Source organism: Nerophis ophidion, linkage group LG09, assembly GCF_033978795.1.
Source record: "Nerophis ophidion isolate RoL-2023_Sa linkage group LG09, RoL_Noph_v1.0, whole genome shotgun sequence".
Classification (NCBI taxonomy): domain Eukaryota; kingdom Metazoa; phylum Chordata; class Actinopteri; order Syngnathiformes; family Syngnathidae; genus Nerophis; species Nerophis ophidion.
Window position 1 is genome coordinate 18,459,205 of NC_084619.1, and position 18,120 is coordinate 18,477,324.

The 18,120-nt window shown below is 41.1% G+C and overlaps 1 protein-coding gene across 1 annotated transcript in view; it reads right to left on the reverse strand.

Annotated features, from left to right (window-relative positions):
- Positions 1–1,186: 1,186 nt before the first annotated feature.
- Positions 1,187–18,120, reverse strand: part of kcnk12 (potassium channel, subfamily K, member 12) — an 81,853-nt gene continuing 64,919 nt past the window's right edge. Inside the window, exon 2 of the mRNA XM_061910473.1 lies at positions 1,187–2,837. Within this exon, the coding sequence (XP_061766457.1) occupies positions 1,960–2,837 (878 nt within the window). The 3' untranslated portion in view covers positions 1,187–1,959. The remainder of the gene's footprint in view (positions 2,838–18,120) is intronic.

Below are 18,120 nucleotides of genomic sequence, written 5' to 3' on the forward strand. Positions count from 1 at the left end.
GCACTCCACCCTTTTTTGGGCGAGAACCATGGACTCGGACTTGGAGGTGCTGATTCTCATCCCGGCCGCTTCACACTCGGCTGCAAACTGATACAGTGAGAGCTGAAGATCCTGGCCAGATGAAGCCATCAGGACCACATCATCTGCAAAAAGCAGAGACCCAATCCTGCGGCCACCAAACCGGAACCCCTCGACGCCTTGACTGCGTCTACAAAATTCTGTCCATAAAAGTTATGAACAGAATCGCTGACAAAGGGCAGCCTGGGCAGAGTCTAACCCTCATTGGAGTTTACATTTTCTAATGAAAAAAAAACAAACCCAGATGTAATAAAGTGATGTTTGTCCTAAAATGGATACTTTGACAAAACTTGAGTTTGAAGCAGATTTTTTACCTGGATGCACAGGGTAAAAACCTGTAATGCAAAACAAACGTTAATTCTAATCAGCCAAAACTAACCGAGCTTGCAAACTGCATTTTAAATGATTTCAACGCTAACTGGATATAATGTTCTGATGTGTTGTGTTCAGAAACAATGTCGTATTGGTGTTATGTGTGGAAGTGAATGTAGTGTTGCATGTGACCCGAGTGATTAAGGAACCAGAATGCGTAAGGAACAACAGAGCCTGTGGCTCCTGATTTGCAGTGGTCATGAATCTGGATCTGACAGGAATCTTTTACTACTTCAATGAACACCGCTGCCCGCCTCCCCCTTTTCTTCCCTGTAAGCTCCCCTTTGTCTATTTGTGAACATCAAACATCATCGCAGAGCTTTAAATCACAGATGCCTTGGAAGAGACACTCGCCGACAATGAAGACATTGATCGTGAAGCCTGACAAGGCGGCACAATATGCTCCGCAAACATCCACTGAGCCATTTCGTCCTGGCCGGCGCATTTACTCAGATATGAGCAGGAAAATCAACCTCTGCGGACTTTTGGGGGTCGTCTTTGTTTTAGCAAGAGAAGCAAAGAGATGAATCTGCAATGATACCTTTCTTGGCAAATACCCGGAGAATACAAATCAATGCAAGGGACAGGACCCTTCAGGGTTTTGTTCACCACATCTATAAATAAAGATCCTGCGTCTTTTAGTCTGCATCTTTTAGCATATTGTGCCGGTAGCATACACCTACTTACCTCCCACTTACACACTCATAATCCACGAGCATAAACTCACTTTGCATTTATTTCCTTTTACAAATACATCTTTTGGGTTCAAAGAGCAATTCATTCATTGCAAAGCTCTATCGTTTGTTTTCTTCTACACAGTCAGCTGCGAGCGGAGGGAGGGAACCTTCCAAAGTGCGTCTTTTACCCTTCAAGTCAAAGTCTTTGGCCGCGGAAGCATGTTCAGAGCTGATAAGAGGGCCAGTGACTCTCTGGAGAAATGGGTTTTCATTCTTCAACACTGCTCTTTTCTCCAAGGCGAGCAAGAGTGGATTGCCAAATGTCCCTTTGTTGCCTTGTTGGTAGGACACACTAAAAGTCTCGAACGAATCTGCTACATCATACTCGAAAACTCGCGCTCCCGTGCCAAGAAAACGTGGCGCCTAAAAAACCAACAGAAGTTCTAGACGTGGTGCAAAATAATACATGACATGTATAATGCATAGATTGGTATGTGCTGTATCATCCAGTGATTATACTTAGTATTAAATCAATATATTATCACCACTGATTATGGACATTCAAATAAAATGTATATACACAAAGGAGATTGCTCTGTATGCTTCTCTTGGATTCACATGTCCGTCTCATAAGCACGCAGCTTTTGCATTTGGCGTTTGGCACTCGGCCAGAATCATTTACCCTGCTGCTTGATGACTGTCTTCTCATGCCATCCCCATCTAACAGTCATGGATCACTGTCATCACAGCGGAAATTGGCCATATAAATCCAGTCCTGTACCATATTTACTTTGGAGCAGGGTTTCTGATGCAAGAATGTCTTACTAACACTTTACCTCGAGTTACTGGTCTCTGCTAGTCTGTTGTTCATAATGCCAAGGGCACCGACCCCCCCGGAGAAACCGTTATGCCGTGAGCTGCCACAAACCGTCCTGGGATACCCGTTAGCAGACTCTGAAAGCTGCTTCTGCATGATGGCCAGCGACACCTTGTTGGAAGCTGCCAGGTCTTTCATAGAGATCATCTCCCCTGACAACCTGCGCCCTTCTGTGTCACTGTCAAACGGTCCATCCGAATCGGGCAGGTTGCGACCCCTAGAACCCGGTCGGATGGCGTTACGTCTGGCCAGAAAGGTGCTGGCTTTATTGCAGCGCTGGCAAAATAGGCAGCTCATCTTCTCCAGCATCCAGTTGAGCACCTGCTTGATTACTATAGAGATAACATTAAAGAGCGAATAAATGCAACACACCCCCGTTAACATGAAGAGGAAGTTAGCCACCCGGTAGAGGCCTTGGTATTCGTAAGCCGCACTCTGGCTGCTTACATAGTCCCCAAAGCCGATTGTACTGAAGGTGACGAAACAGAAGTACAGTGAATCTAAGTAACCCCAGCCCTCCACGGGGGTGTACATGGCCGAAGCGCAGCAGGAGATGGTGATGGCTGATAAGCATAGAATCAGCATCACGTGGTAAACAGAGGGCTTCCACCCCGGCAGACAGAAAGCAGAGAAGTCCCGGTCGATCCCCGGTGGGAGGAGGCCGCTGTTCCTGATTCGCCTCTCCCTCACAGCTTTCATGACGACGGCCAGTAGTGTGATGATGCGCTCCAGGAAGAGATTAAAGAAGAGAATGGTCGCCGCACAGCCCAGGAGCCCGTAGAAAATCAGGAACACTTTTCCTGCCACAGTCACTGGTGTTGTCATTCCAAAACCTGCAGAGATAGAAGAAACATTAGTTTCATTTTGGCCGCTTAAATTGTACTTCCGAGCACATACTTAGAAACGGTGTTTTCTCCAAGTACCGGTCCCTCTTAACATAAGATGCATGTTAGATTGATCGAAGACTAGCTGTTGCTATTGACTCATGTTTTGATTTGGTACTTCCATCACCCGTGAGAATGGGTCATTCTACACTGATCAATGGGTCTTTGCTCTAAGAACCGTCATGCCATGTTTGACTGATCTAGATAGGATCCGTACGAAAGGGAAACTTCAGGCTGGTGTTCCCCAAAAACGAGTTGCAGCATTGTTTAGAGTGGGCTTTAGTGCCAAATCTAAACTGAAAGACAAGATTCATATAACGAGGGATGGCAGAGACAGGCCGTGAAGTGGGAGTCTTAAGATGATGTACAGTGGGGCAAAAAAGTATTTAGTCAGCCACCGATTGTGCAAGTTCTCCCACATAAAATGATGACAAAGGTCTGTAATTTTCATCATAGGTACACTTCAAATGTGAGAGACAGAATGTGAAAAAAAAAATCCAGAAATTCACATTGTAGGAATTTTAAAGAATTTATTTGTAAATTATGGTGGAAAATAAGTATTTGGTCAACCATTCAAAGCTCTCACTGATGGAAGGAGGTTTTGGCTCAAAATCTCACGATACATGGCCCCATTCATTCTTTCCTTGACAAGGATCAATCGTCCTGTCCCCTTAGCAGAAAAACAGCCCCAAAGCATGATGTTTCCACCCCCATGCTTCACAGTAGGTGTGGTGTTCTTGGGATGCAACTCAGTATTCTTCTTCCTCCAAACACGACGAGTTGAGTTTATACCAAAAAGTTATATTTTGGTTTCATCTGACCACATGACATTCTCCCAATCCTCTGCTGTATCATCCATGTATCCATTTTGGTATAAACTCAACTCGTCGTGTTTGGAGGAAGAAGAATACTGAGTTGCATCCCAAGAACACCATAGCTACTGTGAAGCATGGGGGTGGAAACATCATGCTTTGGGGCTGTTTTTCTGTTAAGGGGACAGGACGATTGATCTGTGTTAAGGAAAGAAAGAATGGGGCCATGTATCGTGAGATTTTGAGGCAAACACTCCTTCCATCAGATCTGTTGACCAAATACTTATTTTCCACCATAATTTACAAATACATTATTTAAAATTCCTACAATGTGAATTTCTGGATTTTCTTTTCACATTCTGTCTCTCACAGTTGAAGTGTACCTATGATGAAAATTACAGACCTCTGTCTTCATTTTAAGTGGGAGAACTTGCGCAATCGGTGGCTGACTAAATACTTTTTTGCCCCACTGTATGTGTACATTTAACAGTCTGGGTGAAATTAGCTGTTGGCAAAAATCTGATATTTGTACATGTTGTATATGTTGTCATTAATATGTGCTATTCCTATTTTATATGAAGAATGAAAAAAAGACAGTTTTCTCAGGCTGTCAGCACATTGGCACTGTAAGCGGTCTTCAGTGATTTGCAGTCAAGATTTGCAGGACGATTTCGCCCATATGGCTGACATCTCTCTGCCCAGAATATCCGGAAGAAACGTCACCGCCGTCTATATCCAGTCCAATAGTGCTGCCCGGAGGCCTGCCGTTTTAATCATCCAATCTACTGAACACCAAATGAGAGTCAATGGCAGAAGAAGCACATACTCATTTCTGCTGCTCATCCCACAAATTAATGTTTCTTACAAATTTGGCACAATTTGAAAAGTTTATAAAAAGGCTTATAGTGGCATAACGATTATTGCCAAGAAACGCTAACTAACTAATGAGACACAAATGTCCTTACTTTTTGTGCTACATACAGTACAGGCCCAAAGTTTGGACACACCTTGTTCTTATTGAATGCATTTTCTTTATTTCCATGAATTTTTACATTGTAGATTGTCACAGAATGCATCAAAACTATGAATGAACACATGTGGAGTTATGTACTTAAAAAAAGGCGAAATAACTAAAAAAAAAAAGTATATTCTAGTTTCTTCAAAATAGCCACCCTTTGCTCTGAGGACAGCTTTGCACACTCTTGGCATTCTCTCGATGGGCTTCAATTACACCTGTGAGGTGAAAACCCTTTCAGGTGACTACCTCTTGCAGCTCATCGAGAGAATGCCAAGAGTGTGCGAAAAAGCAAAGGGTGGCTATTTTGAAGAAGCTGGAATATAAAACATGTTTTCAGTTATTTCACCTTTTGTTGTTAAGGACATAACTCCACAAGTGTTCCTTTAATCGTTTTGATGCCTTCAGTGACAATCTACAATGTAAATAGTCATGAAAATAAAGAAAATGCATTGAAGGAGAACATGGTGTGTCCAAACTTTTGGCCTGTACTGCATGGGCCTTACGTTTCCCTGCTGACCAGTTCGTAGTGTACCCCCTCTCACCTAAAGTCAACTGGGATAGGATCCAGCTCACTTATGACAGGGCCTGATCTACTAAGATCAAAATACCACATGCTAAACAGTTTGTGCAAACTATAACATTGTGTGCACTATTTGTGGACATGGTGCGGGTTATCTATAAAGACTGCTTGTGCAATTGATGAGTGCAAAGATGGTGAAGACCAAGAGGATTTTTGTTACACTACCAGTTGTGCCTAAGGAGACATTCATGACATCATATGGTCCATTGGTCTGAACTGTGTTGTTTCGTAATGTTGTGGAATATGCAGCACACATCACCTTTATTGAAGTTCTCACTTCTCTGTGTGCGCTTTGATTGTTTAGTGCAGGGGCGCTCACACTTTTTCTGCAGGCGAGCTACTTTTCAGTTGACCAAGTCGAGGAGATCTACCTCATTCCTAATTATAATTTATATTCATTTATTTATGAAAGAGACATTTTTGTTAACAAGTTAATGGTGTTTAATGATAATACAAGCATGTTTAACACACATAGATTCCTTTCTTTCATGAAGACAAGAATATAAGTTGGTGTATTTGATTCTGATGACTTGCATTGATTGGAATCAGACAGTGGTGCTGATAACGTCCACATTTTCAAATGGAGGGAAAAAAAAGTCCTCCTTTCTGTCCAATACCACATGAAAGTGGTTGGATTTGGCATCTCATTTGTCCAACTTGCATACTCGTTTTTAAACACTTTGTTATGAGAGCAGCATATGTGTGTGGCCCTTTAATGTCTGGCAGCAGGTGAGTGACGTCAGTGAGTGTGCGGGTGGGCAAGCAAGTGAGAAAGCGGTCGCTGAGGGCGGGGGAGAAATATATTGGCATCAAACTCCGTAGCTTGCTAGCTTGTGCACGCTAGCTTTCTGAGACTCTTATTTTGTTAGCACAGGCAGGATGAAACAGGTCTTTTATGGTGAAGACAGGAACTGTGCAGTCGGTCTTTAGAGTTTTGACAGTAGGTACGGAGTCTCTAGAAATGTGTTTCTCTGCGTCCGCCCTGTTAGTGATTTTTTTCTTAAATATGAGCTCGCAGCAGCCAGCGTCATCTCACAAGATCCTCGGGTGCCGAGAACGTCAAACAACTGACGAAAGTGAAGTCTTGGTATGATTGATGATCGCTCATTTTTATGTCTATTTTTTAATGCCTGGCTTGAGATCGACTGACACACTCTCCGAGATCGACCAGTCGATCGCGATCGACGTAATGGGCACCCCTGGTCTAGTGTATAGAATATCGCTATATAATTCTAATCCATCATTATTATTATTATAATTACCTCCTCCCCAGTATTGTGGGAGCTCTAATGATCATCATATATTCTGCACATGCATGAAAACTGAAACACTATTTTGCTTATTTTGCGCACAAGCTTACTAGATCCGCTTTGTGTGCGCCATATAAAGTTTGCACTTGTTTTAGTACACGCAAACGTTTAGTACATTAAGCCCTAAAGAGGGTAAGCAGTAGAAAGTCGGTGGACTGGGCAAGTGGTTGCCATCAATGCTTACCACAGCAAAGAACCCATCTTGTGCTTTCTGAGGTGGATTTTTATTAAAAATGACAGAAGTGGAATTGTTTAGAACAGGCGTCGGCAACCCAAAATGTTGACTATTGGACCAAAAATACAAAAAAATTATCTGTCTGGAGCCGCAAAAAATTAAAAGCCATATATAAGTCTCATAATTAAGGCAACACACGATGTAAGTGTTTATATTTGTTATATTAGCCTACTATCAAAACGACTATGTGTCGCAGGCTGAAGCAAATCATCGTTGACAGAAATGTTGAAATGTAATATTTATTCTACACATTTTTACAACATTATAAACCATTAGTAAATCACAAGCTACTCAGAATGTGAGTTAACTCCTGGAAATTACTGGCTTTTAATGGTCAAAGGTTTATATGTGTGTGTGTGTGTGTGTCCCAGTTAAAGGAAACGGAAGGCTGTCCTCTTTTAATAGATTTATTACAATCTTCTGCAAGCCAGGTAATGTTTGCTGTGGTCTGGAACAACATGGCAAACATCTGAAATTCAGCCAATATTGCATACAGATATTGTGTCATGAGACATGCATAACTGAATTATAAACAAAAAGGATAAAAATAAAGGATATTAAATGAGCTCAGATATACCTACAAATGAGGCAAGATGATGCAATACGTACATACAGCTAACCTAAATAGCATGTTAGCATTGATTATCTTGCAGTCATGCACTGACCTAACATGGCTGATTAGCACTCCAACAAATCAATAACATCAACATAACGCACCTATGTGCATTCACGCACAGCATAAAACTTTTGGTGGACAAAATGACACAAAGAAGGAGTGGAAGATTTTACATGGAAATAAACTGTTGCGTCACAGTCCACACTGTGGTGAGTTCAAGAACCGCCAAAATTAGTAGAACAAAATAATATTCACCAAATACTCTGATCAGTGAAGCATACACACAAAAACATTATTTGGGAAGGTTTGTGTCCTCAAACAAAAAACATACCATCTTTTTTCATTTTCAATCCTATTTTAAAAATGCTCCAGGGAGCCACTAGGGTGGCACTAAAGAGCCTTGGTTTGCTGAACCCCGGTTTAGAAGTAATGACATATTTATGTAGCGTGGCCAGTTGGACCCCTGGGTCATGTGACTCACTGGAATATTTTTGAGGCACTACGGCAATATGAAGGTCCTGAGTTCAATCCCAGGCTCGGGATCATTCTGTGTGGAGTTTGCATGTCCTCCCCGTGACTGCGTGGGTTCCCTCCGGGTACTCCGGCTTCCTCCCACTTCCAAAGACATGCACCTGGGGATAGGTTGATTGGCAACACTAAATTGGCGGTTTGGTGGCCGCGGGATTAGGTCTCTGCTTTTTGCAGATGATGTGGTCCTGATGGCTTCATCTGGCCGGGATCTTCAGCTCTCACTGGATCGGTTCGCAGCCGAGTGTGAAGCGGCCGGAATGAGAATCAGCACCTCCAAATCCGAGTCCATGGTTCTCTCCCGGAAAAGGGTGGAGTGCCATCTCCGGGTTTGGGAGGAGACCCTGCCCCAAGTGGAGGAGTTCAAGTACCTAGGAGTCTTGTTTACGAGTGGGGGAAGAGTGGATCGTGAGATAGACAGGCGGATCGGTGCGGCGTCTTCAGTAATGCGGACGTTGTACCGATCCGTTGTGGTGAAGAAGGAGCTGAGCCGGAAGGCAAAGCTCTCAATTTACCGGTCGATCTACGTTCCCATCCTCACTTATGGTCATGAGCTTTGGGTCATGACCGAAAGGATAAGATCACGGGTACAAGCGGCCGAAATGAGTTTCCTCCGCCGTGTGGCGGGGCTCTCCCTTAGAGATAGGGTGAGAAGCTCTGCCATCCGGGAGGAACTCAAAGTAAAGCCGCTGCTCCTCCGCATCGAGAGGAGCCAGATGAGGTGGTTCGGGCATCTGGTGAGGATGCCACCCGAACGCCTCCCGAGGAAAGTGTTTAGGGCACGTCCAACCGGTAGGAGGCCACGGGGAAGACCCAGGACACGTTGGGAAGACTATGTCACCCGGCTGGCCTGGGAACGCCTCGGGATCCCCCGGGAAGAGCTAGACGAAGTGGCTGGGGAGAGGGAAGTCTGGGCTTCCCTGCTTAGGCTGTTGCCCCCGCGACCCGACCTCGGATAAGCGGAAGAAGATGGATGGATGGATGGATGGACTAAATTGGCCCTAGTGTGTGAATGTTGTCTGTCTATCTGTGTTGGCCCTGTGATGAGGTGGCAACTTGTCCAGGGTGTACCCCTCCTCCCGCCCTAATGCAGCTGATATAGGCTCCAGCACCCCCCGCGACCCTGAAAGGGACAAACAGTAGAAAATGGATGGAAGGCAATATTCAGAAACCACTACCTGGAATTTTGGTGTCTAGGTCAGTATACAGTTATACAACTATTTCATATTATCTACTTAGACTATTTTATCATTATCCATCCATTTTCTACCGCTTGTCCCTTTCGGGGTCTATTTTATAGTTAGTTTTGGCTTGATATTTAGTTTTAGAGTACCGCAAGTTTAGTTTTAAAAGTCCTCCTATTGGGGTTAAAACCAGAAAAGCCCTCAAGTGTTATGCAGTGGACTTGTAGACCATTACCTAACACAAACACAACCATAAACATATTGTTCAATAAATACTCTCACTGACACTGTCATTGAAAATAGATTATTATTCAGAATTGTGTTCGAATGATCAGGAGTATCTAATGTGGCATCTGCTCCCACTGTTGCTTGGAAGGGAAAATTCAAGGACAAAGGGGAGATCAGAGTGTCAGTAAAAAGCCTTAGCCAAGCTTTTTTTTTCCCCTCCCAGTTTTCGCGAACGCCTCCCGCCATCACCTGATTTCCTAGTCAATTACTTTAAGTGTTCAAGCTGCGCTACCGAGACAAGAGGAGAGGAGCACATTATTTCAGTGTCACAGGTGTGCCTCTGATGTTCGCATCGGCAGCTGTTTGAGACTGGAGCGCACTAAAGTTTTTTTCTACAATGTTCATTATTTTAAGTTAAAAAACCACCACATTCACTGATGGGTTTCATTTGTAACTTTATTCTTTTTTTTTTAAAGCAACAATAACAAAGAAATTATCCAATAATTTAAATGGTATATGCATGGGAATAATAACTTCTTCTTTATTTCCCAGTGTTTTTTTGTCATTTTTGAAGCTAAAATGCCTAAAATTGCGGCAGCTTTTTCAGAAAGTTGGAACGTTTTGAGGCTTATTTTTTTTCATTAGCAATGGAATCATCTTGTGATTTTTTTTGATGTGTTATCAATGTTTTAAGTGTTGCTTGTAACCTTAACCTCAAAAAGCCCTTGACTTCAGCAAAAATGGAAAAATACAAGGGGTGTAATGGTACACAAACATTTCGGTTCGGTATGTACCTCGGTTTGGAGGTCACGGTTCGGTTCATTTTCAGTACAGTAAGAAAACAACAAAATATAAATTTTTTGGTTATTTATTTACCAAATTTGAAAACAATGGCTTATCCTTTTAACATTGGGAACACTATAATAATTTTGCCCACGTTAATCTACATTAAACTGCTTCAAGTTGTTGCTTTGATTAAATAAAATGACAAAACCTTTCTTCTACATATAAAAAGTGCAACATTAAACAGTTTCAAGTCTACTCATCATCCTTAATTTATTACAGCATTTGGGAAGCCTGTAGTTGACTTTTATTATGTAAATGTTATATTTTTGTCAACATGTGATAGCAGGGACCCTGCCATTCAAAACTAGGCTGCTACATTACTAATGATTAATATAACTATAGCTGAAAAAATAGTACAATAGCAATAGGAAAAACTATTCATCCCTGAAACAAGTGAAATAACAGACAGACAGGGCTTTGCTGCCCCTAACACACACACACGCACACACACACACTTAGCAAAATGAGCTAACGTTACGCTAAAAGCTAATTAGCCTTCACCTCAAGCCAGAACTGCGAGCGAGCTGAGCTGCAGTTTAAGTTTCTAGAAGGTCAACGAGCTCATTAGATAGTACTTTATTTATTCCGTCAGGAGAGTTCCTTCAGGAAAATTACAATTTTCAGCACAATCCCATTCAAGATCAGACAAACATTAAAGGGAGACAGAACAGGATCGCTGACGGGTCTGCCGGCTTCCAGCGCCCCTTACAAAAAAAGATGAGATGCAGGTAAACAAGGGGGGGGGAGAAAAAAATAGAAGATTAAAATTAAATAAAAAAATAGTGATGCTAGTAGTAGTTGTGACTGGGAAGTGTTTTTTATTATTTGGGGAGAGTACGTTGTCCGCTGCTAAACACATATCTGCTCGACGCTGAAACATTGACAACATGCGTTTTGAATACGCACTGCTGATTGGCTGTTACATCGCTCTGAATATGCACTGCTTATTGGCTTTGTATGTAACCAATCAGATGGTTGTGTGGGTGGGACAATGCTTGGTGCTCAGACAGAGGCCGAAAGCAGAGCAGCTTGTTAAGACTGTAGATTACAAACTCGTTCGATACACCTCCGAACTGGACCGAAACCCCATTACTGAAACGGTTCAATACAAATACACGTACCGTTACACCCCTAGAAAATACAGAACCCACAACCAATGAAGTTGGCATGAATAAAAACAGAATACAATGATTTGGAAATCCTTTTCAACTCATATTTAATTGAATAGACTGCAAAGACAATATTTCATGTTTGAACTGAGAAACTTAATTTTGTTTTGCAAATAATCATTAAATCTACCGCTCTGTTACATGGCCTTTCCTTTTAACAACACTCAGTAAACGTTTGGGAACTGAGTACAACCAATTTTGAAGCTTTTCAGGTGTAATTATTTCCCATTTTTGCTTGGTGTGCAGCTTAAGTTGTTCAACAGTCCGTTGTCGTATTTTACGTTTCATAATGTACCACCCACTTTTAATGGGAGACAGGTTTGGACTACAGGCAGGCCAGTCTAGTACCCGCACTCTTTTACTACGAAGCCATGTTGTTGTAACATGTGCAGAATGTGGCTTGCTGAAATAAGCAGGGGCGTCCATGAAAAAAACGTTGCTTGGATGGCAACAAATGTTGCTCCAAAACGTGTATGTACCTTTCAGCAGTAATGGTGCCTTCACAAATGTGTAAATTACCCATGCCTTGGGCAATAATATCAATCAATCAATCCATGTTTATTTATATAGCCCTAAATCACAAGTGTCTCAAAGGGCTGCACAAACCACAACAACATCCTTGGTAGAGCCCACATAAGGGCAAGGAAAAACTCACCCCAGTGGGACGTCAGTGACAGTGACAATGATGACTATGAGAAAACTTGGAGACGACCGCATATGTGGGCAATGGATGTCAAACGGGTCTAACAAGATATTGGGAAAGTCCAATCCATAGTGGATCTAACATAACGGTGAGAGTCCAGTCCAGAGTGGATCCAATATAGTAGCGAGAGTCCCACAAACCATCACAGATGCTGGCTTTTGAACTTTGCGCCTGTAACACATGAGATGTTTCTTTTCCTCTTTGGTCCGGAGGACACGACATCCACAGTTTCCAAAAACAATTTGAAATGTGGACTCTTCAGACCACTGACTAATGTCAGTCTGATCTAACACACACACACACATTATACACAAGTGATTCCTCACCAAGAACCACCTTAGAAAACACTTGGCCTTCCAAGTACCACCATAATGACCAACATGAAAACACCGTAGCGTAGTAGGCCATAGTATTCATTAAAAACATGACACATATATTGAATAACATTTAACACGTACGTTTAATATTTTTGGCCATTCTTACTTAAACATTGTGTGAATACTAACACTGTGTTTGAATATAGAAAAATAAAACACTTTAAATAAATAATCAAATCTTAGGCATACCACTAGATGGCGCTCCCGTACCACTAGTGGTGTATGATATACACACACTCTAATTGTAATTTCCAAGCTGGGTATTTGTCAACAAATCAACAAATGCTGAAAATAATAAACATTTCCTTGACCTTCCACTTCCGGGCCAAGGTAAAGTGATGTTTTTTCCCGTCATGCCAATACTTCATCTGAGTCTCTCTGCAGGCCAGCACTTTTCTACTCCCTTTTTTGTTGTTGCACAGAGCACCTTTATAACCATCCTTGGCAGGTCATGAATGACATCGATATCAAGACAACACTTCCTTTATGGCACCCAAAATGGCTTTTTCGGCCTTATCTTGCTCGCTGACGAGCACTCTCATGAGGGCTGTTGACATGCTGGGTCATTTAGATCAACACTGATTGACAAAGATGGAAGTTGTAGCATTGCACACACACACTTCTACATTTTTCACAGGCTGTGCACCAGACAGCATTTTGCTAATGATCTATAAGGCAACGGTGGAGGATGCACGTGCATGTACGAGCCAGTCTGCCCCACAACAAGAGGATAAAGAAAAAGAAGGAACCTTTAGCTACAATGGCGGACTCATGCAAAGCTCTCCGGGTAAACCTCTACCATATAAAGACATATCCGCTGACGTCACATGTGGAAGAAACAAATTGGACAAATTGGATAAATTCCAAACGGCTCGTTTGGAGAAAGTATGTGTGGGATATATATGGGATCTGAACCGAGAATGTCGCTGTGGCTTGTGCAGCCCTTTGAGACACTTGTGATTTAGGGCTGTATAAATAAACATTGATTGATTGATTGATTAAAAGTATAAAGTAAGGCAAGATTTATTTATAAATATCTCTGCTGTGCCTCCATGGTTTGATTTCAAATTTGCGAGACAATGTAGGTCTGAAATACACAAAAAGTAAGAACAATTTTGCATAATAGGCCTCTTTTCAGTTATTCAGCAGCTATAAAATTATAAAATGATATTGCTGAACAGACAATAGTCTAATATTTACATTTTTGACCGTCCATATATAAGCATGCAGCGATTTCTGCACAACTGCAGGTTTGCACGTTCTTCCTAGACCAGGGGTCGGCAACCTTTACCACCCAAAGAGGCATTTTGACCCGTTTCACAAATTTAAAAAAACAAAGGGAGCCGCAAACATTCTCGCAGATATCTGCTGGTGGTCACCCATATAACAGTAATAAGGGCATGCCATGAAGCCATTGCCTTTGACGCCTTCTACAACATGTTGTGTGTGGCTTCCCCAGATACATGTACACGACTGCAAGGCATACTGGGTGACACAGAGTACACTGAAGGTTGTAATATAAACAATTTTAACACTATTACTAATATGCACCACACTGTGAACCCAAACCAAACAAGAATGACAAACACATTTCTGGAGAACATCCGCACTGTAACACATTATAAACGCAACATAACAATTACCCAGAATGCTATGCATCCATGACTCTTTCAGGCTATATTATACACCCCGCTAGCACCAAAACTCGCCCCCCCCCCTTCCGTACGTCGGTTGAGGTGGGCGGGGGTGTATAATATAGTCAGGAAGAGTCATGGATGCAAAGGATACTGGGTATTTGTTGTGTTGCGTTTATGTTGTGTTACTGCGAGGATGTTCTCCCAAAATGTGTTTGTCATTCTTGTTTCGTGTGGGTTCACAGTGTGGTGCATATTAGTAACAGTGTTAAAGTTATTTATATCACAACCTTCAGTGTACTCTGTGTCACCCGGGTATGCCTTGCAGTCGTGTACGTGTATCTGCGGAAGCCACATACAACATGTTACTCGACTGGCATGATGTCTGTACATGTTGTAGAAGGCGTTAAAGGCAATGGCTTCATGGTAAGCCCTTATTACTGTTATATGGGTGACCACCAGCGGTTATTCGCGAGAATGGTTGCGGCCCCCATTGTCTTCTTAATTTTGTGAAACGCGTCAAAATGTAGAGGGCATTAAAAGCAAAGCCATCACAGCACGCCCTCAATGTTGTTGTCTGAGTGAAAATCGAAGAATGTTGACCCCGGGTGATGTCCGGAAGAGGCTCCAAGAACCGGAATCCCCCAGCAACAATCGGGGGGGGTCAGCGATTGTGCAGCTGAGCCACATCAGAGTGGCCAAAGAGCCGCATGCGGCTCCAGAGCAGCGGGTTGCCGACCCCTGTCCTAGACGTACCAAATATATAATGCGCAAAACAGCTCACATGGTTGAGTCTTGATAAATCACATTGTGTGTGCTGAATAATTATATTTGCATTTCCCTTCCCGGTGCTGTGGGCGTTTTGATAATCAGCAAATATTCTGCATATTCACGAAGACAAACACGCCAAGTGGATAGTGCTCTTTACTTTTGCTCACTTTCCTTATTAATTATTCAGCATCCCGTATGAAAACACGGAATCTTCTTCAAAGGGAGCAAAAACCGTCTCTCATTACCCAGCAAATGACCTCAGAGAGGCAAAGGCACCAGGCATCGATTCAGCGTAGCGTTACAGAGCCATTACTCCAGAGCGGAGTGTCAAGACGCATTAAGGACGGCAGAAAAAGAACAGAATGCAAAGGACAAGCGAGCCGAAACCAAACATGATGACTTTATCCGCGTAGATTCTTGAGTAGATTAATGACACTGCAGCCGACCTCGGCCAACACTAAATCTCTGCACCAGCCAGAGAGTCGTTAAATATGGCAGAACCCGATAAGGCAGAACAACGTATGTGCTAATTCCACCAGAGACCACAGCAGCATATTTATTCATTAACATTACCCAGAGTAAGCTCATGCAAATGATGTTAATAGCTAATCATTCTTGCAAACATAATTACACACCAGAGATCGGACCATTTGTATCTATGGATTAGCATGTGGCAGTTTTAGGAGAAAAAGAAGATGCTCTCATGGTGATAAGGCAAAGGGACAAAATTGGGGGGGTGGCTAAAAAATAAAATAAAAAACACATTACATGATTTAGTGGTCACACGTGTTCAGCAGCAATTAGAGGAGGCGACACAGTTTAAAACAGCTCTCATGCTGCAACCGAATGGCAGATTACGATGACTCAGTAAATTGGAGCAATGCAACAAATCACTGAGTGTGTCGCTATTAGAAGTATCGATGAACTTATATTCATTTGCTCGACACACAATAATCAATCAATACCTTTTTAGTTCAATATCAAAGCCCCGGAGGATGAAGCACAAAAATACAGAGAGGTTAATAGTATTATCGGCAACCAACAAATGTCATCTACTGTTCCAGTAAGACTGTATCATTAGAATATCAGGTGGAAAGGAAATCAAATCATGGAATTTACAGTCCTGGTATTTTCAGCAGTAGGACTCGTAAGTACACATGCACATTATCTGTTGGACAGGGTTGATCAAAACTCGCTCTCGTATTGTATTTTTCCAACAATATCTCTATTGAATTTTTTTATGGGTTTTTGTGAATAAACAAAGACAGACCAAAGTAAAAAAAATTAAAATACAAAGAGATGTAATTGAACAGCAGTCCTTAGGGAGTTCGAAGTATATAACAGTTTGGATTATTTTTTTTATTTTTTTCCTTTCAGACCTGAAAAAAAAAAGGTAATGTGTCATGTTTTAATTTTTTACAATCATTTAATATGTTCATTTATATTTAATGTATTACGGAATGCCCATTTAAAATAAATTCGGCATTTTCTGTTTTTGAAAAACAATGCGTAAAATGAATTTACAATTTTAATTGATGATTATACTATCAGCTCATTGTAGATTTCTAACACAACAAAAGCTATTCTATGTCTCAGATACTTTCAACACTTACTATGGAAGGGACTTTTTTGTTGCTCCATTTCTGACCACAACTTTAGTTGTGTTACTCAGAACAAAAAAAAACAAAAAAAATTGGAAGTTTTTTTTTTTAATGTGAAATTTGAATATTTTAGTTTCAATTTTAAATTCATATATCATCTATACACTGGCAACAATTTTCAGTTAAAAATGGATGACATTTTTTAAAAATGTGTTGCTCATATCTCTTAATCAACTTCAGTCCTAAATACAAATTGCTAAGACGTCGTGTTTTTAATTATTCACTTAACCATTTGATTGCCCCTTTGAACTCATTATGTCAATTTATTTAGAAAAAATAATCATTAAACAAGTTCTCCACATAGTAATTGTTAAAGGGATGGCTTACTAACATACTAGTGTGACAATCAGGCCTAATAATGCATTAGATTAGTAATAAAACACATTTTGATGCATTGTTTTTGCTGTGTCAGATTCCAAATCGAATAGCCCATTCCAAGTCCACATTGACTATTGCTATTATTATTAGGATATTTAACTGGACACTCATGTCACAATTTAATCATGCATTTTCTAATTTCAGGAACCCATTTTGAAGATAAAATGGCAAATTTTTCATACTGAGATGAGACAAATTTGAACAAGTGTTCCTCACAGGGCTTCGACACAGTGGTGTTTTTTCCTAAAATAATTTAAAAATAAACCATATGAATACAAAACATTTTCATACACACTTGGAAATTTTACATCCTGGCGGCACTTAACTGTTGTAAAATGTTTTCCCAGTGTATCGATGATATATGAAATAATTTGAAATAAAAATATAAAAACTGAACATGAAAAAATTCACAGTAACGCAACTAAAGTTATCGACAAAAATAGAGCAAAAATTTCGCCAATTTACTCGGAGGTATTTATTCAAGATTAAAAGTTCAAAGTTTCTACATACCTTCAAAATCCTTATCCCTCCCTCCAGTAACATAAGTATTTTTTTCCAGTGTGAGGTGTAACTAACTATTGGTCATGCTTAGGGTTGCAAAATTCTGGCAATATTAAAAGTTGGAAACTTTCCATGGGAATTAACGGGTATATGTGGGAATTAACGGGAATTAATGGGAAATTAATGGGAATAAACAATGAATTCAACATGCTAGATCTTGCAGCATGATCATTAGCTACAACAACCTGATTTAATGTAAATTCAGTAGAAATTCAACCCTTCACTGTGCATTCCTCCATTCCCAGCATGCTACAATACAGCAGGGCTATTGAGGCCACACTAGTACAAACCCCGTTTCCATATGAGTTGGGAAATTGTGTTAGATGTAAATATAAACGGAATACAATGATTTGCAAATCCTTTTCAACCCATATTCAATTGAATGCACTACAAAGACAAGATACTTGATGTTCAATCTCATAAACTTTTTTTCTTTTTGCAAATAATAATTAGCTTAGACTTTCATGGCTGCAACACGTGCCAAAGTAGTTGGGAAAGGGCATGTTCACCAGTATGTTACATCACCTTTTCTTTTAACAACACTCAAAAAAAGTTTGGGAACTGAGGAAACTAATCGTTGAAGCTTTGAAAGTGGAATTCTTTCCCATTCTTGTTTTATGT